The sequence below is a fragment of the Meleagris gallopavo genome, chromosome 23 (genome assembly GCF_905368555.1).
Source record: "Meleagris gallopavo chromosome 23, MGAL_WU_HG_1.1, whole genome shotgun sequence".
In the NCBI taxonomy this organism is placed as follows: Eukaryota; Metazoa; Chordata; class Aves; order Galliformes; family Phasianidae; genus Meleagris; species Meleagris gallopavo.
In genome coordinates this window covers 4181035-4207338 of record NC_139426.1, presented here as the reverse complement: position 1 = coordinate 4207338, position 26304 = coordinate 4181035, and the positions used below count along the sequence as shown (strand labels likewise).

Genomic DNA, 26304 nt, shown 5'->3' with positions numbered 1-26304 from the left:
TTCGGTGCTTGGCTGTTTCTGGGCTCGGGTTGTTCGGAACCACGCTTGTACGGACCGCCGCTCCTGGTGAACGGCTTCCCAACATGCGGCTCTGGGATCCAGCGATCTTGAAAGCGGGGTTATTTGGGATACGGAATTTAGAGTTCCAGTGTTGGAAGAACAGGCAGGGAAGCTCCACGAGCTCCACCGATCCCGTATTGCTTATAGACACTGCGTGGTTCCTGCTTTGTGAGCTAATGAGCAAAAAGAAAAAATTACATTAAATCTTCTGGTATAAAGAAATAAGACTGACTTTCAGAATGGCGTGGCACAAATATCGCCAAATAATGGCGGAGGCGCTCCGGGCAGCGCTTCACGTAGGGCTCAGCAGCTGCACGGTGCTGCAGCAGAGCGGTGCTGCCATCTGCGGACAGCCAGAATTACAGCCCTTCCTAAGCGGGACGTGAGCAAAAAGCTGCTCAGCATTACGTCAATTCCCAGTGTCTGAAGTTTCTACTAGAGGGCATGCTTCTTTAAAGTGAGTTGACTACTAGTGTGCTAGCTTGTTGGTGATGTATCTGCAGACCCTCTAGAAGAAACGCACAGACTGCCAAAAACTTCCAAACACAGCTATCTCCATCACCTCGGGCCGGTGCTGGTAAGGAGGCAGCAGCGACAGCACCGCGAGAAGCCCACTGTCACAACGGGGAAAATAAAGGCTAAGCCATCAAGTCTGTTTCTGGTTCTTCCAAAAGGGAGGAGTTGTTCTGCCACAGGCCTATGGAGCAGAATAAAGCCATTGCAAGAAGAGACCACGACACTGAAGGATAGCAGGTCACACAGGTGAGGATGAAAAAGTCCACCTTTATTAAAAAGATTAAATGTTGAGAAAGTTCAGCTGGAAGCTCCTTACAAATGCTGAGCAGGACGTGGCACAGAAAACTGCATCAAAGGAAATTCTGTTTATTGATGGAAACACTAACACCAGTCTGAAGTCTGCTGTTACTATGAGATGATCACTGCTACCAAACTTCTTATCCAACGAGATGGAAGGACATGATTATGCAAGTCATAAGGAGACTCAGCACACATAAAATAATAGGTATGAGCTTTCATGTTCTTACACTATAAGCACTGCAGAGAAAGACCCCTACCTTCCCAGAGAATTCTCTAATACATGTGCAAAAACACAGGGTGATATAAAATAATGGCAGTATAGTTAACAGAATAACATTCAGTCGTTTTATTGAGTAAGAAAGGCCAGGAGGTGCTTTAGGACACATTAATCAGTTAACCTACCAATGCAGACTCATCACACAGCAACACAGCTCGAGAGAGACCTGTAAGAAGCTTAAGAAATGTATATTCAGGTAAAATCACACGGGACAGGAAGGAGAGGGACAGAAACAGACTCGGCATCCTCATCACAAAACAAACCAAGGGAGCCTCTCTTACCACTCAGTGTCAGCTCGGAGGTGATTTTGGTCTGCTCACACTGGTTCAGTCACCCGTTAGGTTAGTTCATACCTAAAATGCTTTCTAATGCTAACACGCTTTTGGAAAGCACACAGAGATAAAGCACTTGTTACTTTCAAAGCTGTGATAGTGATGTTGGCTCAGCATCCCTGTGAGGTAGGCAAAAGTTAGCTGTTTCCTGATACACAAAGTAGGTAAATGACTTCCTCAAAGCCATGGTGAAGAAAATGGGAGCTCTTATCAGTATCCCCAAGCACGTGAAATTACATTCTTTCACAGACAGGGAACCGTATGCAACCAGTATCTGTTAGGAAGCAAAAGCATTTCAGACTCATTTTCCTCTAATCCTCATCACTAAACTGCTTTAAAACTCCTCTCCTTGAAAAGAGTTCCACAAACATACACACGTATGAGTGAACTCTTCCATCATCTCTTTGAACAGGAAGCAGTGATCCTTCCCATGACTAAAGGGCAGCCCCAATACAACCACAGCTGCATACACTGCCTCACTACCAGTTACTCCCCAGGTTGTTCTCCACCAGTACAGCTATCAGACGAGCCATGTCTTAGGCATCATAAGGAATTCAGCTTGAGTAACTCTGTGCACAAGGAGTAGAAAAAGAGAAATACTCTTTTAAACTGACAGCTACATAAAAACGAGCCATCATAAAATGAAGCTCACAGCTGCTACAAAGGGTAACAACGAAGCCACGTTGGGATTAATACACCCACCTATCTCCCAGCGTACAATTAGCAGATTCACCAGCTCAGTCCACATCCCTGGGAAAGCTTTTCTCTGCAGAAAAGCGATGTGGGTCACAGAGCCAAGCTCTTCTTTATGCTGTAGGTCTACAAAGAAACAACAGTAGATACTGTGTTTTATACCTCTACTTAAAGCAGTTTCCAAAACACTTCCATCTCCCTCCATCTGCCCAAGCTGAATTCTTCCCTTTTCTCCTCATGTTTCTAATCTAGCCAAGTATTTTGCTGTATAAAGCAGCAGACAGTTGCTGAAGTCCTTATCTTCTTGTCTTGTGCCCAGTCAGATCAGGTTTTGTCACTGAGCTCTTAATACTATGCAATCTTGTCTCATTAACAGCTTCAGCACTGGCAGTGGCACACTCCACTAATACAACACTCAGTACTTCTGAATGTATGATTTAATTATGACAAATGAAGGACAACACCATGCTAAGTTTATTGCTTAAAAGTCCTTTATATAGTAATTAACGCGCTTCCCCTTGGTTCAAAAGCAAGGCTGTGCTCCAGGCACTAACAGAGTGGCACACCAGGATGAATTGCTGTGAAGCTCTTCACAACTCCTCTAAACAAACAACTCAGCAAACCCCTAACTATAGGAAATAAATACTTTTTCTTCAAAAAGAGAGAATTCAACTGCCACCGAGTAACAACAGAATGGACAAATTCATCTTTGTATGGAAAGTGACTGGATGTTTCCCAGTTGTGTTTGGCATGGTTTGCTTTTCAAACTGCTGCACGTTCACTGAAACAAACAGTTCTCCAAAAGGTCAAAGTATCAATAGGTGAGATCTAAAGAAGAAAATAAAACAACGCTGCAAGGTGCAGAGGGAGGAGAAGAGGTGGGGAAACTCACTTCAGAGCTCCTAACATTTAAGTTGGATTCAGTCACACAAACTGGTCTGCCTTAGAAAAAATCTGGTTAGTAAAGATGGTTTCTTCCCATCCCCAGTTCTCATTTATACGTAGAGCCAACACAATCATTTATTTTTGCTAACCCTGTGTCTTTCTCCTTTGCTTCTTACTTGGACTTCTTTTAGGTCTTACAATAGGACATTTGACTGTGGTACTTCAAGCCTCTAAACAGAGAGAATGACAATAAAAAAACATATTTTTTCCACTGAAAGCTTGTTCTCTCACTCAAATATCAACCCAGGTCCAAGAATTTTGGCACCCTGTCCATCATTTCTCCTTAACTACATGGCTGTCCTTTCAGACAGTTAAATTTAAGCAAAAGTAGAAAGGAAACCACTTGTTCTTCTACTCATTGAAGGCTATTCAGTTGCGTGATTTGCATTTACAGGTTCAGCTCTCAAAGCAGAATACATCAACTGGTTTTGTCTTCAAGCTTGTGCAGTGGGCTAGTTGTGCTCCATTTTTGCACCAACACACCACAGAGACACAATTTTGTATTTTCTAGATTATAAGAATCCAGCAGAGACAACAGTGAATGAATCAGTATCCTACTACCATTCAGGGGGCTTGGAAATTAAAGCTTAAAAGGAAAAAGAAAACCAACAAAAATTAAAAGATACGACTGATGAATCACGTTCTCAAGGGAGTGAATAGCACCTATGCCACTGTGATGCTAAACATTTGGCAGTGCTTTCTATTTGCCACGTGGGAGCCACTGAACTCCATGACTGTGGGAAGGAGTTGTAAGAAGAGCAATCAAAGCTACTTATGAAGGGAGTGTTTGTATGAGACTCAATCTTACTTCCATTAACAGTGGAAGCCCCTCAGAATTCATCAGCAGAAGGGTGACATTCTTTAAACTCTTGTCCTCAGGTCACGTTGCTTCTCCAGGATCAAAGCTGCAAGGAAGTGATATTCCAAGGAACTGATAAATGGCTTCCCTAAAGCCTGATGTGCAAGCTAACCAAGACCAGAAATCAAAACACTCACATACAATCAACAGCTCAGGACAGTCTCTCTGTGTTTCACACTGTCCATAACAGTCAACTACCCACATAATCCCCCTCTTCATTGGCATTAATACTGAACTGTGAGGTCTGGCTCTACAGCTTGTTACAGTTCAGGCAGAACACCAGCTGGTGCCAGCATAATTCCAAAAACATAGAAAAGCCCCAAAAGGAGATTGAGTTTGGCTGTCCGCTGAGGAATTTTGTTGAAGTTTTGGCTCCGAAATTGCCTCTCCAGTGAAAATGCCATCGGGATGGTGAGCAGTGGCAATGCCATGCTGATGGTGTAGCGTGTGGCCAACACACAGAAAATTAAGTAGGGTAAGAAGAGCAGCACGGTGTAGAGAACATAGGAGAACGCAGGGCCGATGAGGATAGCCAAGGTGACAATGCCTGCCTGCTGGTCAGACTCCATGTCTCGCGTGTTGTTGCTGTGCAGGATGGCCTCAGTGCTGAGAGCCAGCGGGACAGCGTAGAGCAGCGGTGAGACAGACAGATAACCAACCTGCACAGCATGGGCAAACATGACAGCCAGGGGCCCAAAGGTGATCAGGATCACCACGTCTCCGAGTGCAACATATTTAAATCCAATTCCTGTGGCAAAACACAAGAATACAATGAAGCATCATCAAACAAATCAAATGACAACAGAGAATGGATTACAAGAGATCAGCCCTTCCCATAGAAATACTGTAAAACAGCCAACAAGTACATAGCTATGGCTGAGAGGCATATTGTCTTTTTTCCTTTATTGAAAATGCAGCTCATTAATTTCTCCAGCCTTTCGTGTTGTACCAACCCAACCCAGAACAACACTAAGAACACCTTCTCAGTAAAACAAGCACGTACTGTTCTGCATTCTCAATGGAATTCCATCTAAAGCATAACAACATTCCAAAACATAACAAATTCCACCAATGGAAAAGGACACATGCAGCAAGCCATACTGTAGAAGATATGAGATACACACCACAAAAAGCTTCAGTAACAGTTCTAAGGAGCACCTACAGCCATACTGCTAACATAGTTGATACAAGTTATAACGATGTTGTTACATTTGCTAGTGTTGGTTGATGAATGGATCTGGACCTGCCCTGCAATTTTTGTTCAGATAACAAGAAGAGCTGTGTCTCCGAACCAAGGAGATAAAGAAGTTTTACCGAGTCTTTGTACCAAAGAAACAGGAGCTCCTGCTTGGAATCGGTCACTGAATACATAATTCTGGGAAACTTGCATATGTAACATAACTCTAAGAAAGTTCTGCATATATAACATACCTCTTGGAAAACTCATATGTAACACAAGAAATGTATGTTAACTAAAGATCTTTTGTAAGCATGCAAGCCATAGTGATAGGAGGATGACCCCCATGCATTCAGTGCTGCTATTAAAGAACTCCTGCTTTCTAACGCTCCAAATTCAGTCTTAGAGACTTTCCTGATCAACTGCCTTATGGTATCAATGTCTCAGTGCTACTTTCCAGCTGAACTTGATGCATCCCTTCTCGCACTTCCCCACAGTCAATGCAATCAATGGCAAGGCTATGTACCAGCACTCCAGGGAATACCACCAAATACTTTCCAGGCAGCCTATTAAATCACTTGGGTCTCCTCTGACAAGTCACTTCACTGTCCCATTCAGACTGAGAGCAAACAGGGGCCGGTGCTTACCTCCAGTATAGAGGAAGGAGCTGGACAGCCCCCCGAAGTAAACCAGGGCCAGGTGCTCCAGCTTCAGCGTTGAGACGGCATAGAGCCCAGCGGCGCAGACGCAGCCCACCGTGTACAGGAACACCCCGAACCGGACCACGTCCTGAGGCTCCAAGATCTGGTCCACCAACGTCCTGTCATCGCTCTTTTTGTGATCGATGCCTTTGGAGAAATCGTAGTAGGTGTTCACCAGGTTGCCGGCCCCGTGCACGGCCAGCACGGCCACGGCGCTGCCCACCAGCAGCCGCGGGTCCAGAGCTCCTTCGGCCCGGTAGGCCAACGCGCTGCCCAGAGCCACGGGGGTGAGGGAGGCGCTGAAGCTCCAGGGCCGCAGCGCCAGTACGTAGGCCGCGCACTTCTGCCTCCAGCCGCCGGCGGGGCCGCGCTCAGCCCCCGCCCCGCAGCCGTTCCTCTCGCCGCCGCGAGGGCTCTCGGCATTAATGCTGATCTTCTGCACCGGCTCCGCCGGCCCCATGCTCTCGCGGCACCTGCAAGGAGAAGGGCCGCGCGTCAGGGCCCGGAGGGGCGGGCGGGACGCACCGCCTCCATGGCCGGGCCTGAGGGGAGCCTCGCGCGGCGCCCGAGGCGATGCGCACCGCCCCGCCCGCCCCTCAGCCCCGCGCGGAGGGTTCCGCTGCCGCGCGGCCTGACGGGAATCTGTAACGCTCCGCCGGGGTCTGATGGAAGTATAAAACACCGCACGGCTGCCAGGGGCGGCTCCCAGCCCCGCTCTACGCGCCATTGCGTTTGCTGAGCACCGCTCCACCGCGCCCGCCCTCAGCCCCACACGGACTCATTTCGCGTACGCACCGGGCGCGGCCCTGCGCCTTAGCCTTCGCGCATGCGTACAACGCGCACGGGCTCCTGTGGAGAGCGGAGGGCTGCCGGCGTCTGGAGGGCGGGCCTAGCTCAGGCTTGTCACCAGCCGAGAGAACCTAGCTCTCTATTGGTAGAGCGCGCTGCCAGTCACTCGCAGTTCGCCTGCTGATTGGCAGAGCGGTGACGGTCACTCTTCTTGCGGCCCCTCAGGAGGAGAGGCGGGGCTAGGAGCGCCCCTTCCCTTTTTCTCTATTTCTATTGGCCAAATGCACTACCTATCAAACCTTTTCTGGGAGCCTATTGGCCGATAGCGTCTTGCCGGTCCGGTAGGCGCGGGGGAGGCCGCTGGGGCCCAGAGCGGGGGAGCCGGCGGCGTTGGCGGCGTTTGGGGTGGAGGTGGTGAGTGAGTGTTGCTCGGGAGCCTCCCTTCAGCATCCCGTAACTCCTCGCTCCCCGGCGCGGCCCCGCCATCGCGGCCCTCCCGCCTCACAGCCCGCCAGGCCGGCGCCTCGCGCCCTGTCAGCGGTCCGGCCGCCTCAGCCCCACGGCCTCCCTCAGCCCCGCAGCGGAGGCCCCGTTCCCGCCGCGCCGCGCGCCCTCAGCCTTCCCGCGCTCCCGGCTTGTGGGGTTCGGGCCTGCCGCCCCCTCAGCGGGGATGGGGCTCCTTCAGGGGGCTCCCCTCGTCGTGAGGAGCCCCGAGGTCACCTCGCGTGGTGTTCTCCGTGGGGTTTAAGGCTGTGTGGGGAATACTGGGGGGAAAGAATTGAAGTTTTGATGCGTTGTGGTGCTGTGGGCCCTTCTGTCAAGTGGGCAGGTTGGGTTTATGTGATGTGATGTTACAATAGCAAACATCCCCCTGCAGTGACTGCTGTTGCTATAAGTGGACATCTCATCTCTAAATATCTCCTGAGGAATGTAATGCTTGCCGGGCCCCAAATGTTGTTAGAACATGGGGATTTCCGTGGAGAAACTTGGGTGAAAATGCTCACAGAGGAATCAGATGCCATAATGGCACATTCATGGGAAAGACTGTGCCTCGTTATAGGGTGACTGCAAAACTTCATCTTATCATGGTGTCTTTTTGGCTATCGTGTGCCTTGCAGTTAGAGCACCATGGGTGCACCCAACCTACTGGAGTGTGTTTTGGTGTTGGAGGAACCAGAGAGGAAATGGGTTGTGGGAGACATTGCAGCGTGATGTAATGATGTGGTTTTATCACGGGGCTATAGTGCCTAGGGGAAGGTACTGGTTAGCTGTATTGTTTATACTGTCTGGCACAGCATCCTTGCGTGCAATGGGATATATGTTGGAAAAAGGCAGTAGGGGCAGAGTTAAGCTCAGAGATTTCAGTAACTGAAAATACTGAAAATCCTGTGTCTCTGAAGAACTTACAGGACTTGATGCCCCAAGCCCCAGCATAACAGCACCATGTCAGGCACTGTGTCTATTCTCCAACAATTTGCCAATGGCTTGAAGAGTCGCAGTGAAGAAACAAGGGCGAAAGCTGCCAAGGACCTGCAGCATTATGTCACCATGGAACTCCGTGAAGTGAGTGCTACAAAAAATGTATTATCTGTCTATTAAATGAGCGTAGGGCACTGGCTGGGTACTCTGAGGATGGATGTTTTTGGAATATGAAAACTGTTATTAGTGAGGAGGTGGGGCATAACATGGATCTTACCTTTGCCCAAGCATGTAGGAGAAGAGAGGTGAGCGATGGATGGTCAAGCACCAGGATTAATAAACTCAACAGGTCAAGGACGTAAAGAAGAGAAACTGTTTATAATGTATGGTTCTTTCTATTAGTGTAACCTAAGGAGTATTGTCTCTGTGGAGGTTTTGGAAGTAGCAAGAGAAGAGAGAATGCTGAGAGCCTATATGAGTCTTTTCCTGTTACAGATGAGCCAGGAGGAATCCACCAGGTTTTATGATCAGCTGAACCATCACATTTTTGAACTGGTCTCTAGCTCTGATGCAAATGAAAGGAAGGGTGGCATTTTGGCTATAGGTGAGTAGAAGTGCTTTATGCTTTTGAGTTTTCTCTTCATGTACTTCTTCAGTTGGGACAGATTTTCCAAACAAATGAACTTCTGCAGTCAGAGCCTTATGTCCAACTGCTCAATACGCTGGGTGTGTGCTAGCTGCTGGGCTCAAAGTATCTGTCTGTTAGTGTCAGCATGGGAGCTGCTGAGTGCTGAGAATGGCTGAAAACCTGGTGCTTAATGGGCAGTGAGCTCTTCTGGGAGTCAAACATCAAACATGAATGAGTGCTGAGCACATGAAAACTCTGTTCCTGAGCTCAACTGAGAACAATTTGTGCTTTCTGTTTAGTGCCTGATTTAGAGGTTGGCAGCCCTACTGAGACAGGGAGGTTGAAACTAGATGATCTTTGAGGTCTTTTCCAGCTCAAGTGATTCTGTGATTCTGTTTAATATGCATCCTAGAGGGCTGACTTCTGAACTCTTTTCTGTCTGAGGAGATTATTATTATTATTTACATTTGCCTGGCTCAGTAACAGCATCTTCCATCCAAGGGAGAGGCTCATGTAGCTTTTGCCTTAATTCTGGCTAGGTGCTCCATCAGTAGCTCTGGTTGTGCTTTCTGTGATGTGGCAGAGCTGCCTGTGTTTTAACTGTTAAGAAAATCAGCTTGTATGAATACTTTGCTTTCTGAATGAATAGATTGTATTGTAGAATTACTTCTTTAACAACCAAGTAGGTGTTGCCTATCAGTTAGCTTGGACATAATCATCCAATCCCAACAAGTTTGAAGATGGTGGAAGCCTTGTAGCTAGAGAAATTGTTGTTGACAGCATCTGACTCTTAAGCTGACAGTATTGCTTTAAAATTGTTTCTGTGACTTTAGTGCTGTTGAAAGGTGCTGGCTGGACAGCCCTGAATACTGGTGGCCTCTGCATCTACAGAGCAGGTAGAACCCAGGCTCTGGCTGCACAAGCTTCCACCACACTGCCCTGCCAGCATGCATCCACCCCTAGGCTGGAGAGCCCACCTCTAGGGCTGATGGAGGAGAGCAATCTCTGTGGTCTGTTCTGTCTTTCACTTTTCTTCTGAGGCAGACCAGCTGTAGCAGTTGCATGTGGATGGATGCCTTCCTATTAGGAATGGGCCTGTGATCCTAGGATGGATTTTTTTTTTTCTGTTTTTAAACTAAAAATGGGGAGAATCTATGAAGTCATTTTATGTGTTTTCCTGTCTATTTAACAAGTACAAGTTTGGAAGAATGGTGACCCTCTCCTATTTTTTTTTTTTTTTAAATCTTTATTTATTTATTTTTTCCCAGTGGATTTACAGTTTAGAAAAAGTTAATGGGAATCTTTAAGGAATGGATAGGGAATACTAACTCTCAGTTAGGGATTAGCTGCTGTCCGCTCCACCAATCCTTAGGGAGAACCTACAGCACTGCTCTTTTTCTCTACAGCAAGCCTTATTGGTGTAGAAGGAGGTAACGCCACCCGTATCGGCAGGTTTGCAAACTATCTGAGGAACCTTTTGCCATCCAATGACCCAGTTGTAATGGAAATGGCTTCCAAGGCTATCGGGCGGCTTGCAATGGCTGGTGACACCTTCACAGCTGAGTATGTGGAGTTTGAGGTGAAACGTGCTCTGGAATGGCTGGGGGCTGACAGGAATGAAGGTCGAAGACATGCAGCTGTAAGTGATTTATTTTTATTTTTTCTGACTTCACCTGTCTTGGAATGGGATGGTTAGGTTTAATGGTGGTGGGAGAGGTTCTAAGAAAGCTGGGAAAAAGCTCTGCTAGTGCAATTGTAAGGATCTGTGATCCTATCATAGCAGATGCAGTGTTTCCTCCCTTCTACCTTATGAATTCCTCATGACTAAACAAGGTTGAGAGACCATTATGCTATCATCTGTAAAAGTGGACGGAGCTGGTTACAGCTCAGGCTCACAGACACTAAGAGTCTAAATAAATGATACTGCATTCTAGAAATTGAGGTTTGTGTATGGGTGCTCATTTTCACACATTCACTGTTTCTTTCCCCGCCTCCAGGTTCTTGTTCTGCGTGAGCTGGCAATCAGTGTGCCTACCTTCTTCTTCCAACAAGTGCAGCCGTTCTTTGACAATATTTTTGTGGCTGTGTGGGATCCCAAACAGGCCATTCGAGAGGGAGCCGTTTCTGCCTTAAGAGCCTGCCTTATCCTCACCACTCAGCGGGAACCAAAAGAAATGCAGAAACCTCAGTGGTACAGAGTAAGAAAATAACTTTATTTGAAACAGTTGTTTTAGAAGAGTTAAGCTTTGTCTGAAATTCAGCTTTGCTGCCATTGCCACATGGCTTAAGGCTTCCTAGTATCAAACAGAACTTGGCCAGCGCAGCTGAATATTGTGAGCTCTGCTTTCTTGTGGTCAAAAATGTGATGAAGCTATTGATGAAGTTTATACCATGGCATAGCTGACTGGCTGTTTGATTAGTGGTGTTGAAAATATTCTGCAGCAGATTCTACAACTTCTGGATAATTGTTAGCTAGCAGTATTAATTACAATTTTTCTACTGGCTTTTCCTCTGTTATGATCATTGAGATTTTAATATATTTTTTTTCCCCCAAGCATACATATGAAGAGGCTGAGAAGGGTTTTGATGAAACTTTGGCCAAGGAGAAAGGAATGAACCGTGATGACCGAATCCATGGTGCCTTATTGATCCTCAATGAGCTCGTGAGGATCAGCAGTATGGAGGGAGAGGTGAGCAAGTGAACAGGACGGGGACTATGGCTTTTGGCTGCCAATCTGTTGATTGACAGTGTGTAGTAGCTCAGCAACCTGTGAAAATAAACCACTGTATTTGAAGTGGATTGATGTGACTGTGGATCAGAGCACTGATTGGTTCAAATTAGGTAGTGTCAGAGAAAAAAACGAGTTTGGGCTGAATAGGTATCAAGCTCTGATGGAAAGTGCTATTAATTGAATTAATTACAATAGAAAAAAATACTATAGAATGCAGTCTCTTTTGTTTCAAATTAGATATCCAAATATTTTTTTGCTGAACTTAAGCTTAGTTGATGTCTTCCAGCCGTTTGGATATCAGTGATACAACATGCTGCTTAGGAGATTTAGGTAGCACTGGACTAGGTATCTTTTAGTCACCTGTGTTTTTTTCTTTTGTTTTTTTTTTTTGTTTGTTTGTTTTTCAAATGTGCTTTTCTGCTTTATCCAGCGCCTTAGAGAGGAGATGGAGGAGATCACTCAGCAGCAGCTTGTGCATGACAAGTACTGCAAAGACCTGATGGGCTTTAGTACCAAACCTCGCCACATCACTCCCTTCACTAGCTTCCAGTCTCTTCAGCCCTCTCAGTCAAATGCTTTGGCTGGTCTTCTGGGTTACAATGCCCACCAAGGAATCATGGGTTTTGCAACTTCACCTGTGCCAGCAAAGTCTACCTTGGTAGAAAGTCGATGCTGCAGGGATCTAATGGAGGAAAAGTTTGATCAGGTAAGCGTTCAGTCTTGCCTTTCCAAATTCACGACGCAGGTTCTTGTAATTAACCTCTATATCCTTATTAGGCAGGCAATACTGCCTAATACTGAATTGGGGCATCAAAACTCAGTGATTGTATGTATTCTAGCTGTATAACTCTCTCTGTTAGAGCAGTGGTTTAATTTCTTGATTCATCTGTCTTCCAGATGGGCTCTGAAGCCAAATGTCAGTAGAATGCCTTAGGGTACCCGGGTAATAAACAGCCTTGCCTTACTTCCAGTAGCCATCCTTCAGAGCCCAATCCATATCCTTTCAGGTGTGCCAGTGGGTTCTTAAGTGCAGAACCAGCAAAAACTCTTTGATCCAGATGACAGTTCTCAATCTGCTCCCACGGCTGGCGGCTTTCCGTCCTTCAGCATTCACAGGTGAGGAGGCAGGTGGCTGAGTGTTAGAAGTGAAATTGTACTTGAAGTTACCCAGGTGAGTTTGTGCAGACAATGCAGAAGTAGAAATGCGGTGCTTGGGAGATGAGCAGGCGAATTCATCCATGCAAGTGGTGGGAGGACAGTCTTTTTTTCTGGGTAAATATGACTTGACATCTGATGCCAGTGTGTTGCTCTAATGAAGAAAATAGATTGAAAGCTGTTCTCTGAATTCTGTAATTGATTTCCTGAGAAGTAGAACCTCATTTATTTTTTGTATTAGTGTGTCACATTTAGGGCTGAACTCTGTTCTCTTGATCACAATCAGGGTGACCTTAATACTGTCAGCAGAATTGTCTTTCTCCGTTGCATCTGCCAGAAAATCTCAAGGTAAAGTGAGAAGTAGCTGCTGCTGCAGTTCAGCTGATTTGTCAAGCAAGCTTAGAAGAATATTTGAGTTGTAGGCATGTCATCAAACTGATCCAAGTAGGTTGGAAAATCATGATTAAGTTTCCAGTAAAAACAAGTACTTGTTTCATGTTTATGTATATAATCCCTAGGCAGTGTCTTGGGCTACCTGTTGCAATGTTCTCTTGTAGCTCTTTCATTTTTGTGGAACTTATTTTTGAAAAGAAAAAAAAGCCTTTGAGGCCGTGGGAGTTTTATCACATAGTGACCTGTTTGTCACCACTTACACCAGCGATTTTATATTGCAGTGTCTGTCACCTAGTTTTATACTTGTAAATACATAGTTACAAATCTGCTGCAACTGTATAAACCTAAAGGACCTCCATTATCTATCTTGTTCTCTTTTGTGGGCAGCTGATCAGTATCTTCCAGACACCATGAACCATGTTCTCAGCTGTGTGAAGAAGGAGAAGGAGAGAACAGCAGCCTTCCAGGCCTTGGGTTTGCTTTCTGTGGCTGTCAGATCTGAGTTTCAAGCTTACCTGCCAAAAGTCCTTGAAATAATAAAAGCAGCTCTTCCACCAAAGGACTTTGCTCACAAGTAAGTATGCCAAAGTTAGAGGAGGAAACTGAAAATCCCTTTCTTTGTATAATTTTTGTGATGTGGGATTAAATGATCATGTTAAAATCAATTATTTTTGTAAGACTGATAATGGAAGTGAAATGAGAAAAAATGTTTGAAAAACAGCAGCTCCTGTTAATTAACTACTACGTGATCTCTTTCCAGGAGGCAGAAGTCTGTGCAGGTTGATGCTACAGTCTTCACCTGCATTAGTATGTTGGCACGAGCCATGGGACCAAGTATCCAGCAGGACATTAAAGAGCTTCTGGAACCTATGCTGGCTGTGGGTCTGAGGTAAACATGAGGCACAGGAGCACTTTTTTCTGTTAGCCACTGGATGGCATTGTTGACCATGCAGAAGCAGATCTTGAAAGTGTTCAGGTTGTGAAGGAAGATTATTTTTCTAAATGATTTGTATTGCTCTTTCAGAAGAGTAATATTATATGTCTCTTGAATTACTTGAAAGCATTAGTCTCTGTAAATAAGTCTTTTTTTTTTCTTTTTTTTTTTTTTTTTTTTTTTTAAGAAACTAGTGAATCCAAAGACAATTTCCTTTACTTCCCACTGTTCAAATACACTTGGCAGCAGCCTGCGAAAGTTTAGAAAGCCTCTGAAGGGTAGCAGATTTCTGCCATATCACATTGGCAGGAAAGGAGAGTGATGAATATTTGCTCCTGGTTTCTATTGGGAATTTCATAGCTCATGAAGTTATTAATATGGGAAGGTACAGAGGAATGCTGCTTGCATTAATGTTACCACCTGGAGCTGAATTTAGTTGCCTTTGTGTCTAGGAGGCAAAAGTAAGATGAATCACTGAAGTTTACATCAATGTAGTCTGACGTAATGGCTGTCTGCCTGCTTCTTTCCATCAGCCCTGCTCTAACAGCTGTGCTGTACGACTTGAGTCGTCAGATCCCCCAGCTAAAGAAGGATATCCAGGATGGGCTGCTGAAAATGCTTTCCCTTGTTTTAATGCACAAACCTCTGCGACATCCAGGCATGCCAAAAGGTCTTGCCCATCAGCTGGCCTCCCCTAGCCTCACCAACATCCCAGAGGCCAGTGATGTGGGTAGCATCACACTTGCCCTACGTACGCTGGGCAGCTTTGAGTTTGAAGGTAAACTATGGAATAAGGAAGCAAAAGACTTCCTTAAACTCCTGTTACCCAGTAAGACCAGCAATCAGGGTGTAAACTTGTGTTAAGTTCCCGTCTTCTTCTTTCTAGGGCATTCTCTGACTCAGTTTGTCCGGCATTGTGCAGACCACTTTCTGAACAGTGAGCACAAGGAGATACGGATGGAAGCAGCCCGCACTTGCTCTCGCTTGCTCACGCCTTCCATCCACTTGATCAGTGGCCATGCCCACGTGGTCAGTCAGACAGCAGTGCAGGTTGTGGCTGATGTTCTCAGCAAACTGCTTGTGGTTGGAATAACAGACCCAGGTTAGTGTGGCATTCAGTGAAAAGGGTTCCCCTACCGTGTGTTGATGTAGGGTCTGAACGTGCTTGCCATTAACTTAAGATGTCAGTCTTCACAAAAAAATGCTGGTAGCCTGAGACAAGTTGATTTCTGCACACGGTCTCCAGATGTGCTGCTTATAGGTGCAAGAGGTTAATACTGTATTGATTGGGGTATTGATGCAGTACTGAGCAGCGCTGAATCTGTTGGGCTGACCTAACTTGTTTCTCATGGGTAAAATGCTGAGGTAGTGTTTCATGCTGGGAAAGCTTTCAGCATTTTTTTTTTTTTTTTTTTTTTTTTTGGAAGTTCTGAAGAATTTTGAGTCCAGCTGTGAGTAAGGGTAATAATAAAAAGAGGAGCTTACTGCATTTAAAAAAAAAAACCAAATGTGTTCTTGCAGACCCTGATATACGTTTCTGTGTATTGGCATCTCTGGATGAGCGATTTGATGCTCACCTTGCCCAGGCAGAAAACTTGCAAGCTCTTTTTGTGGCCCTGAATGATCAAGTATTTGAAATCCGAGAGCTCGCCATCTGTACTGTGGGTCGCCTGAGCAGCATGAACCCTGCCTTTGTCATGCCTTTCCTGCGCAAGATGTTAATCCAGGTAAAGAAGAGGGATACCTGCAAAGTGTTTGGTAGTTGAGGTTAAGATGGTGCTAAAGAACTGGGCTCCCTGACTGCAGTGAATGTAAGGGAGAGTGAGTGAATGTATTAATCAACCAGCTTAGGTTTCAGCAAGTCTTTCTTACTGATGGATGTTTGGAATGAAGCTCTAGGAGTGTGTTTAGTATGAGAGGATGGTGGTCACCATTTTGCTCTGTGTTTATCTTGCCTGGAGCTCTTTCCAACTGTATTGAGGAAAAATGCTCTGCACAACATTTGGGCAAACTGTTAGGCACTGCTCCACGAGTGTGTTTGTTTTGAAGACATATATTCCGATTAACTGTTTGGATGGAGTGCAAATGTAGAATATCATTTAAAATCTTTTGGTGTCATTGGATAGGAGAGAAATCTGAAGATTTTTTTTTTATCTACATTTTATTTTCTTATTTCTCATGCTTCCGTCATCTTTCCTGCAGATTCTAACAGAACTAGAACACAGTGGTGTTGGTAGGATTAAAGAGCAAAGTGCCAGGATGTTGGGTCATCTGGTTTCTAACGCTCCACGCCTCATTCGTCCATATATGGAGCCTATCCTGAAGGTACAGTCAGTCTCTCTCCTTCTCTGTCTGCTTCCCTCATGCACACTTTCTGTTTATTTTGGAGTGAAATGATACAGCAAGTGGGTGTACAACCCCCACCTTGATCAGAAGCTGCTTTTCTTTCGCTTCGTCATAGCAGTAGAAAATCTGATTGGTGTGGATGTCACCCTGAGTAATAATGCATGCGTATGACAGAGTAACCTAATTTGATTCTGGATTTGCATAAAGTTGGTGACACTGAGTTTTTATTTACTGTTCAAATACTCACTGTGATGCAAGTTCAGCCTCTGAGGAATTTTAGGTGGAAAGGAAAGAAGAGAAGACTTTGAGTATTTCATGTATAGCAAGAAGTCATCTCAGCACATTCTAATCTGTTCCTCTGTACCGCCCAGGCACTGATTGTGAAACTGAAAGATCCTGATCCAGATCCAAATCCAGGGGTGATTAACAACGTTTTAGCTACCATAGGGGAACTTGCACAGGTAGGGAAATTGCAAGTATTTCTTTTTCATGTTTGTCACTTGTCAAGCTTCTGGAGATGCTAGACAAAGAACTTTATGTGATTTTCAATAGGTCAGTGGGCTGGAGATGAGGAAGTGGGTGGATGAACTCTTCATTATAATTATGGACATGCTACAGGACTCTTCCCTGCTGGCTAAAAGACAAGTAAGTGTTTGACAGTTGCACTAAACTTGCTGTTCTGTGTCAAAAACAGTAATGAAATATCTGTGTCCCATCACAGCTGCTAGAACAAAACTTTAAATCACTCAAGTCTCTCTCTTGGATAGCATACAGTCACATTTGTGACTTGTGTCACAGGCTGGGGATTGCAGTGCCTCTTTCTTGACAAAGTACTGAATTTACTTCTGAAGGTAAAGAAGGAAAAAGTGAAGTAGCTTTCTTTGAAATGCATGCACTCAGTCTTGGTGCCTGTTTGAACTGTATCTCCAGGTTATGGCAATTAAGTCAGTCACTGATTCTGTTGCATGACATAATACATTCACTGGTCAAAACGAATCTTTTCTGGATTTAACCATTCCAGGTGGCTCTTTGGACACTGGGTCAGCTTGTGGCTAGCACTGGTTATGTGGTGGAACCATACAGGAAGTACCCAACTTTACTGGAGGTGCTTCTGAACTTCCTGAAGACTGAGCAGAACCAGGGCACCCGTAGAGAGGTACGAACACAAAGCTTTCTCACAATTCTTTCTGAAAACTTTTCAAAAAGTGCTTTTGAAATTTGAAATAAATGCCTCTGAACAAAGACTAAAAAACGAGAAGTGAAAGATAACTGCTGTGGCTGACATAAGTACAGTAAGCAGAATTAAGAGAATGGAAAGGTGAATGAGTGAAATGGCCTCCAGCAGTTGGATGGAAAGAACTGATGCTTTCTGCAGGCAGTCGTTTCAGTTCCAGATCTTCTTTCTTTAATCCTCAGCACCTTTCCAAGCCTGGATTCATGTGTTGACTTTTGCCTTAGTGCTGCGCTTCTGACAAATTTTCTTTGTTTCTCTTTTATCAGGCTATTCGTGTGTTGGGGCTGCTGGGTGCTTTGGACCCCTACAAACACAAGGTGAACATTGGCATGATTGATCAGTCACGAGATGCTTCTGCTGTCAGCCTCTCAGAGTCCAAATCTAGCCAGGATTCTTGTAAGCATCTGGAGAAACACCTCCTTTGTTTTCTCTTCCAAGTGAATATACAAAGAGCTTCAATATACAAACAATTTGTGGGGTTTTTTTGTTTGTTTATTTTTCTTGCCACTTTATCTTCTCTTCTGAGCAAATTATTATTGTGAATTGAAGTGCTCTTGAAGTGCTATGGTATGGAAAAACATTTTAATATACAACTTGTGACATTGTCTTCTTTCTCCTAGCGGATTACAGTACCAGTGAGATGCTGGTGAACATGGGAAACCTCCCTCTGGATGAATTCTATCCAGCTGTCTCTATGGTGGCACTGATGAGAATTTTCCGAGACCAGTCCTTGTCCCAGCACCACACAATGGTGGTTCAGGCCATCACCTTTATTTTCAAATCTCTTGGACTGAAATGTGTGCAGTTCCTGCCCCAGGTCATGCCAACGTTCCTTAATGTAATAAGGGTCTGTGATGGTGCCATCCGAGAGGTGTGTACACTCCTTCCCTTTTATTCCACTGCCTTAAAATAAGAATGCATTTAAAAGAGAATGCAGCTGGCTTTAGGCATTGCTGTGCTGTGTGTTGCTGTCTAGCATGCTGCAGAAGTGAGGTACAGCTCTGCCTTTTCTCTCCTTTGAACATTTGATAGAATATTCAATGGAAACAAATGTTCTGCTTCTTATTGAAGCTTCTGACTATAATCCTAATGTGGACATTATCTCCTTCTGTTGTTTTTTTTCATTAAGCTGTTTTTTTGTTTTTTTTTGTTTTTTCCTAGGGAAACAGCTTGTGCAGCTCCCAGAGCTTTCAGTGATCTCTGCATTAGTGCACTATTGCAGTTATTAAATAGTAGAGGTAGATTCTTCAAGTTTCCAATAGAACTGTGTACTTTAGCACATCTATGAGAAGGAAAATTCAATTTCCTAACATCCAGAGCAACATGGACAGTAATTCCACAGCAGCATTTTCTCTTCCTTCCCACTTAATTTTCAGTTTTAGGAGGAGATGAAAATTGTGATAATTGGCCTAAGGTGGTACATCTGACCAGAGATGGCTGGTGTTTGCCAAGCTTTTTTCTCAGGCTGCTGAAAACAATCTCTGGGGTGGGAAGGGCTGTTTGTATTAGTTGTTGATATTGTGTTTTATAGGTGGGATGGGTGCTTCCTTAGCAGACTCTCAACCCTGCTATAAAACCATTGTTTTCTCCCATACTGAACTACTACTCAGATTGGAAGGAAAAGCTCTCAGGGTTCTGGGTTGGCCAAACTCCTGAGCATGGCTGATCTAACTGCTTGAAAGCTACGTAGTTGTGCAGACCTATTAAAAATGTTCAGGTAAAAGAACATGGTGAAAGTGTACTGGGGACAAGAGCTGAGGTGGGTACGTGTGGCTACAAGGAAGCAGGTCCTTGTCCTACATGTAAGCATGCTTTTTCAACACACTCCAAAAAAAGGCACAACATAGGAGCTCAGCATTCATTTTTGGTAAATGTAGGTGTGCTGCTCTCACTAAAGAAATTTGTGTTATTTCTTCCTCAGTTTTTGCACCTGTTGTCTCTTTCTCTGAACTTCACTTTCACTGCATTTTGCCAATGTAGTCTTTGAATACTGCATGAAGAAACTATATTTAATATGCAATGATTTCCATATTCCTACTTTCCCTGGGGGAAAAAAAGGCTGTAAACATTTATTTTATGGACAAGGAGATTTTACCCACATTATTTTATACCGATTTCAAAAATAAATTCATTGCCACAAGTGAGTGCATAAGATTGTGTTAGGGGAAAAGGAATTGCAAAATTGTCACAGTATACATGAATAAAATTGTCTCAAAGTTCTCTTACTGTATCAAACATCATTCAAAAGAAAAAAGTGATACATTAGGCAATATATCAAGGAACAAACTCTCTTCCCATTGACTTCTCACCCGTATACCGTGGTGGGGATGGGAAAGAGTGCAGGAGTATTTTAAAACATGTGCCAGTTTGGCTAACAGGCAGGGGGAAAGGTTAGGGGCTGTATTTTTGGAAGCATCCTTCAAATCTGAATTACAAAACTGTTGTAGTTGAAGTCTTGGCATTTGTGCTTGCAAGTTTATTTTGGCACATCCTAATAAGTTTGCTTACCTAAATATCTATGTGCTTGACTGTATGAGGCTTGGAGCTCATAAAATTTTTGATGCAAGTAAAAAACAAAACAAAACAAAAAAATTAAGAAAGAAAAACCAAACACCACTGCACTGGAGCCACTAAGAATTTAGCCCCATTTCTTGAGCATATGCATGCTATCTGTTTGATAAATCAGCTTGTGAATTGCTTGAGAAACACAGTTCACTCTGGTGTTCAAATAACTATTCTGATCAGTACCTGTTTCTTCTTCTAGTTCCTGTTCCAGCAGCTGGGGATGTTGGTGTCCTTTGTGAGAAGCCACATTCGGCCCTATATGGATGAAATTGTCACCCTCATGAGAGTGAGTACAATTTTTAAGACAGTCTTGTACTGTTCAAAAACAGCTTTAACAGGAGGTGTTCTGAGTTCATAAATAAATGGCATTTCACTTCATTTTCACATACTGTTTGCAAACACATGGAGATAAGAGAAATCAGTAGCCTAGAGGTTATTTTTAACAGCACTAAACATACTGGAGGCACTGAATGTTTTAAAAACAAACCAAAACTGCTCACTTATATAACTATAATGGAAGTGTAGGCCCTCCATACAGGCTTGGATTTGTGTAGACACTGTCTCCTACGATCTGCTTTTCTTGTAATTGGTACAGTTTAGCTGAAGGAGAATTACTTAATTTTTTTCTGGTTTCTTCTGTAGGACTTCTGGGTCATGAACAACTCCATACAGAGCACAATTATCCTACTTATTGAGCAAATTGTGGTGGCTCTAGGAGGCGAGTTCAAGCTCTATCTGCCTCAGCTCATTCCTCACATGTTACGGGTCTTCATGCATGACAATAGTCAGAGTCGAATTGTCTCTGTCAAGGTGAGTGGGAAGCTACAACCTGCTGGGTTGGTTTGGGTACTGCCAAGGCAGGTACAGGCTGCGTGCCTTCTTTTAGAAGGATTTCTGCTGCTTGTGTTGTAGGTGCAGTGTTGGCAGTGGCTTGGGGTGAAGTACAGACAATAGTCTCTTGAAAGCAAAAGGTCAAAGCAGCTTTTCTCTGGAGACTGATCTATTTAAAATGCATCTTTTTTTTTCTCCAGCTATTGAATGCAATCCAGCTCTTTGGAGCTAACCTGGATGACTACCTTCATTTATTACTACCTCCCATTGTAAAGCTGTTTGATGCCCCAGATGCCCCAGTGGTGGCTCGCAAGTAAGTGTTAGTAGCTTTGCAGTCTATCTTTTTGGCTGTGACATCCCAGTTTCTCAGTGGTTTCCCTGGCCACATGTAGAGTGAAATAACTCTTAGTTTTCTGCATTAAATCATTACAGAAGGCTGTTCTCAGATGGACTGTGCAGCACTGTTATTTGGATATAGACTACTAACTTTCTGTTCTCACCTGTCAGCATTCTAGTCACTGCAGCTTGCAAGCTGTCCTGCAAATGATAGCTGTGTTAATGGTTTTGGTGATATTCTTCCCATTATTTCTGATACCTGGGAGGTCTGAGCATGAATCACTTACATATTTTTTTACATTCTATTTCTTCTGTTGTGTCATGAGAGATTAGAAATCTTTTCTTTCTGCTCTGACTTTAGGGCTGCTCTTGAAACGGTGGACCGCTTGACAGAGTCTCTGGATTTTACCGATTATGCTTCACGAATTATTCATCCCATTGTGAGAACACTGGATCAGAGCCCAGAGCTACGAACAACTGCAATGGACACTCTCTCCTCTCTAGTATTCCAGCTGGGAAAGAAGGTAATGCACTTCTAAGGCTTGTAAGCTTATAGATGAAAGAATAGTCCGAAAGATCAGGGCTTTGAAGTTGAATATTTATTTTATAGTGTTTTGGGGTTTTTATATAAAGTCTTTCCTTCTCTTAGTTGATTCTGGACTGGGATATTACTAAATTAGACACTCACAATTGGTTTCTTATCAGATCAGTGAAACAAAGGTGGGATTTTACTGCTCTTGGTGAGTAACTAGTTTTTGATGTATTCCCTTGTTCAGTACCAGATCTTTATCCCGATGGTAAACAAAGTTCTGGTGCGACACAGAATTAACCATCAACGCTACGATGTTCTTATCTGCAGAATCGTAAAGGTTAGTTGAAATGCATATTGTTGTTTGCATCAAAGTACTTGAGGAGTGTTTTCATGTTGATTTTGATGTAGCTGGGAGACTTTAAGATATTTGTAAAGTGAAGAGTAGTTGTTGCTATATTTATGTGTTAAGTATGTATCTGTACGGAGTCTGAGATTGATTGGGAAAACTGTTGTCAAATGGTATCAGTTACCTCCCACAGAAAAATCACTGCAAGTCCTAGGTAAGAACTTAAATTTGTAGTCAGTATCATCACTTTTTCTGCTGGAGATTCTTACATGTGAATTTCCCCTACTTGTTTCCGCGGAGTCAAGACCTAATAAAGAGATAACAAGGTCTCATTTTCTGTAGTAGGGCCAACATTTCAAAAACTCACAACTGCTATGTAATTTAGTATAGAACAAGCAGTGTATTGCGTCCCACATTGAGTAGTGAGATGAGTAGAAATAAAGTGTTTGTTTTTAAAGTCAAGTTATTCTGCATTGGTGTATTATTTTGTCCTTTCATACTAGGAGATATCTTAGTACAAAGTTATCTCAAGTATGAAAGGGCTATCGTTTGAATTCACTGTTTTATAAGCTGTAATAATCACTATTATGAAACACAGTTGTTTGCTTCACAAACTGAGTTGTGAGATTGGCTGATGCACTGACTATCATCCCTTTGATTTACAGAAAATTGCTTTTATCTGTGTAGGTGTGATCCTCACTGTGAACTGTTTATTGTAGGGCTACACTCTTGCTGATGAAGAGGAGGATCCCCTGATTTATCAACATCGGATGTTGAGAAGCAACCAGGGAGAAACTTTGGCCAGTGGTCCTGTGGAAACAGGTCCTATGAAGAAATTACATGTTAGCACCATCAACCTGCAGAAGGTAAAACTGGAGCCCTGCACAGAACAATGGAGGAGCTATTGTGTCTAAATTAAGCAGTTTGTTCAGTGCATCTACACATTTGTTTACTTCTCTTTTCTGTTGCTAGCTTTGTATAAGGACAAGGTCAAGGTAGTGTTGGAGAATCCCTTTAAAATCAGAGGGTGCTAAGGGACTTAAAGATAGGAGCAGCTGCATTATCTGGCTGTTAAAAACTGAAGTAATCTTGATGCTTTCTCCTTATGTGAAGTATTAAGAAGGCTTCTTTGATTAAAAAGAATCATCTGTAGTTTTTAGAGACATCTACTTCAGAGCCTCTGCTTTTTTCTAATCAAACCATTGCCCTCATATCTTACTGTTCATAGTCTTCAAGCTGCTGTAGAACTTAATAGTTACATTAATTTAAACAGTAAATGTTTGCAGCACTTGGCACAGTATCAGGATGGATAGGCTTCAAAATGCTGGACTTACAAATTTAAGTCTAAATGCCTTAAGTATTTTTAAGCTGATGTTTCAACAGTAGCTTCAGCTCTTGATGGGTTTTTGCACGGAAAGAATTATCAATGTTAAATATTTGTTGTGACAGGAATGAATTTCTTAGAAATAAGACTGATCTACTGCGAATTATTTGGTAACTGTAAATGGATTTCAGAGAATTGAAAAAGGAATCTCAGAAATACGATTTGGAGTTGTGAAGAAGTAATGCTTCCTTTTGATGGATTTTTTTCTGCTTTTGGACTGTGCTCTGTTTAGATTGGTAGTTAAATTGTTTTGCTTTGTACTGCAGGCCTGGGGAGCAGCAAGAAGAGTCTCCAAAGATGACTGGTTGGAATGGTTAAGAAGGCTCAGTCTGGAGCTGCTGAAAGATTCCTCCTCACCATCCTTGCGCTCATGCTGGGCCCTGGCTCAGGCATATAATCCTATGGCTCGGTACATTAATTATGTCTTTTTCAGATCACTTGAAATTGCAGATGCAAGCCAGAGGTTATAAGGAAAAAGATAGTTTCTTAAAAGCTCATAGGTTCTGTAAATAGAGTTCCTGGGACAAATCAAATAGTTGGCAACTTGATTTCATTTCCAGCCTTTGCTCTTGGCAGCTCCACGATGTGCACAAAATCTTTAGTGGAATTCTGCGTATTAGTCTAGAAATAACATAAGACACATAAAAGTGGAACTGGAGTATGAAATAGTCTCATGGGTCTGTTGTGGGTGAATAAAAATTCCATAGAGTGGAGTAAGCTGCTGTACTTTATTGCAGCCAGTATGTCTGGAGAAGTGTAGAGTTTCTGTAAGCAGTTGCCCAGTTATCTCTTCATTACGATATACACTTGTCATCTCAGTGCATAAGAATCTGGCCACTGCTGATAGGGAAGTGTTTGACCTGGTTTAGTTTTATGTTAAAGTGAGCTTTGTCACTTTTTTCAATTATGAAATTGAAAAAAGAGTGTGATAAAAGGTCAGCACTTCCTAGGTAGACAGAGATAATGCTCCTGTCCTCCATACATACTTGCAAATGCATCACAAATCCATTTCACAGGATTTCTTCAGAGCACTACTAGTGACAAGGGCAGTCACTATTGTTTTCATCACCATTCCTTCTCCCTCCCCAAGATCTGCCACTAATGCAATCTCCAGCTGTTGCAGTCCTCTAGTGAGTTCAGAATGTCTGTGCACATCTGGTGAAATGCCCAATTATTTTCACAGTATTCATTTGTAACCAAAATCAAATGAGGCCTCATCCTTTGTCACATAAAAGCGTTCTTGCTGCTCTGAAGATTCAGTTCTAGCCTAGAATACTTACTAGCAAATGATAATACTATCTCTTACTATCATATTATCTCGTTCTATTATGTGTTTTTATAATGTAGGTCTCAGTATTTGGTACAGAAGCTGCTTTTGTAAAAGTTAACCACTGTGTTTCACAGGTGGACACATATATGGTGTTTGTAAGCTATCTTTGCTTGCTGTCAAATACACTTTTTCTCTCGAGTAATCTTTTAATTTTTTTATTTTTCTCTCTCTTTTCAGTGATCTCTTCAATGCTGCTTTTGTTTCATGTTGGTCTGAACTGAACGAAGACCAGCAGGATGAGTTGATCCGAAGCATTGAATTGGCTCTGACTTCTCAGGACATTGCAGAGGTCACTCAGACACTGCTGAACTTGGCAGAATTCATGGAACACAGCGACAAGGTAGACACACTGTCAGGCTTTCTAACTCTGGCTAGTTGGCAGGTGTTTAGTGCATGGGAAGGATGTGAAGAGTTCATGCATACTTTCTCTCTCACTTTTTTTTTTTTAATTAACTTTCCTTCGATGTATGTGCTCTACCCAGGGTCCACTGCCTTTGAGAGATGATAATGGCATTGTCCTTCTGGGGGAGAGAGCAGCAAAGTGCCGAGCATATGCCAAGGCTCTTCACTACAAGGAGCTGGAATTTCAGAAGGGCCCCACTCCAGCCATTCTAGAGTCTCTTATCAGGTAGGACTACAGCTGATGAGACTTTTTTGCTCCCACATCACGTCCCAATTTAGGAAACTATTAAGATGAATATGGACACTTGTTAAAATTTCAGTATCTACTACAAGTCTCTGTTGTAGGCTTACCTTCTCTAGATGTACACTCCTGACTGCTAAATTCTGCTACAAGAAGCTACAGGAAGCTGAAAAGATGGGGATAGTTCTGATTTCCTCCCTTATACCTTCAAGTTCAGTATGGGGCTGCTTGGAGTGGCTTTAATATAGATGAAAGAGATTTCTATACCTACAAATAAATAAGCTAGAACAGCTGAAGCTTTTGACTAAAATTTTAGTCAAGTTCTACTCTTCTGGCTTAGATAGATTTTATTCTTTATATATCAAATTGAACATACTGTATCGAATGGGGGAGTGTACTGTCCTGAGCTTTGTCAACAAAAATCATAGAATCAGAAGGGCCTGAGTTGAAAAGGACCTCAAAGATTATCTAGTTTCAACCCCTCTGTCTGGAATACATGCACAGTTAGTAACAAAGCAGTTGAAGCTACTGTGCATGTTCTGAAGAAGAGTGGTCTTGTGCCCTCTTGAGAATCTTTCCATTTTCATCTTGCAGTTGCTTTGTTCTGCTGTCTCAGAGTTCAAAAACCTGACTTCAGAGTGTGCCCACAGAAACACAAGAACAAAGTGTCACTCGGTGTAGGAACAGAAGTTCTGCTAAAGTGATTTCTTTAAATTTCTTTCTTTTAAGAGAGATTATAACTTTGAATCTTTATGATTGTAATTTCAGGAGGCTTTCTGCAATTGCATTGTGGTGCACCCCTTCTCTGCTTACCAGCAGCTCTGCTTAGTAATATACCTCTTGGCTT

General features: G+C 43.3%; 2 protein-coding genes across 4 annotated transcripts in view; one reads left to right on the top strand and one right to left on the bottom strand.

The window, feature by feature from the left end:
- Positions 1–823: 823 nt before the first annotated feature.
- On the bottom strand, positions 824–6751 carry UBIAD1 (UbiA prenyltransferase domain containing 1). The gene is made up of 3 exons (XM_003212277.4): positions 6656–6751; positions 5807–6333; positions 824–4730 (listed from the first exon to the last, which is right to left on the bottom strand). The coding sequence occupies exons 2-3, from the start codon at positions 6318–6320 to the stop codon at positions 4243–4245; spliced, it is 1002 nt and encodes a 333-aa protein (XP_003212325.3). The 5' UTR covers positions 6321–6333; positions 6656–6751; the 3' UTR covers positions 824–4242.
- A 177-nt stretch (positions 6752–6928) lies between these two features.
- Positions 6929–26304, top strand: part of MTOR (mechanistic target of rapamycin kinase) — a 61983-nt gene continuing 42607 nt past the window's right edge. The window contains exons 1-28 of one of the 3 annotated variants that reach the window (XM_010723001.4): positions 6929–7063; positions 8050–8212; positions 8564–8672; positions 10103–10335; positions 10694–10894; positions 11252–11386; positions 11859–12134; positions 12436–12544; positions 13364–13550; positions 13737–13865; positions 14444–14688; positions 14797–15012; positions 15432–15637; positions 16113–16235; positions 16628–16717; positions 16809–16901; positions 17278–17412; positions 17757–17886; positions 18111–18361; positions 20255–20341; positions 20698–20865; positions 21087–21199; positions 21584–21746; positions 21999–22091; positions 22820–22966; positions 23751–23893; positions 24992–25154; positions 25297–25442. In XM_010723001.4, coding sequence (XP_010721303.1) covers positions 8093–8212; positions 8564–8672; positions 10103–10335; positions 10694–10894; positions 11252–11386; positions 11859–12134; positions 12436–12544; positions 13364–13550; positions 13737–13865; positions 14444–14688; positions 14797–15012; positions 15432–15637; positions 16113–16235; positions 16628–16717; positions 16809–16901; positions 17278–17412; positions 17757–17886; positions 18111–18361; positions 20255–20341; positions 20698–20865; positions 21087–21199; positions 21584–21746; positions 21999–22091; positions 22820–22966; positions 23751–23893; positions 24992–25154; positions 25297–25442 — 4211 coding nt within the window. In that variant the 5' untranslated portion in view covers positions 6929–7063; positions 8050–8092. Of the gene's footprint in view, positions 7068–7125; positions 7365–8049; positions 8213–8563; positions 8673–10102; positions 10336–10693; positions 10895–11251; positions 11387–11858; positions 12135–12435; positions 12545–13363; positions 13551–13736; positions 13866–14443; positions 14689–14796; positions 15013–15431; positions 15638–16112; positions 16236–16627; positions 16718–16808; positions 16902–17277; positions 17413–17756; positions 17887–18110; positions 18362–20254; positions 20342–20697; positions 20866–21086; positions 21200–21583; positions 21747–21998; positions 22092–22819; positions 22967–23750; positions 23894–24991; positions 25155–25296; positions 25443–26304 lie in introns of those variants that run through there. The other 2 variants (XM_010723002.4, XM_085242524.1) reach the window with 2 other exon arrangements.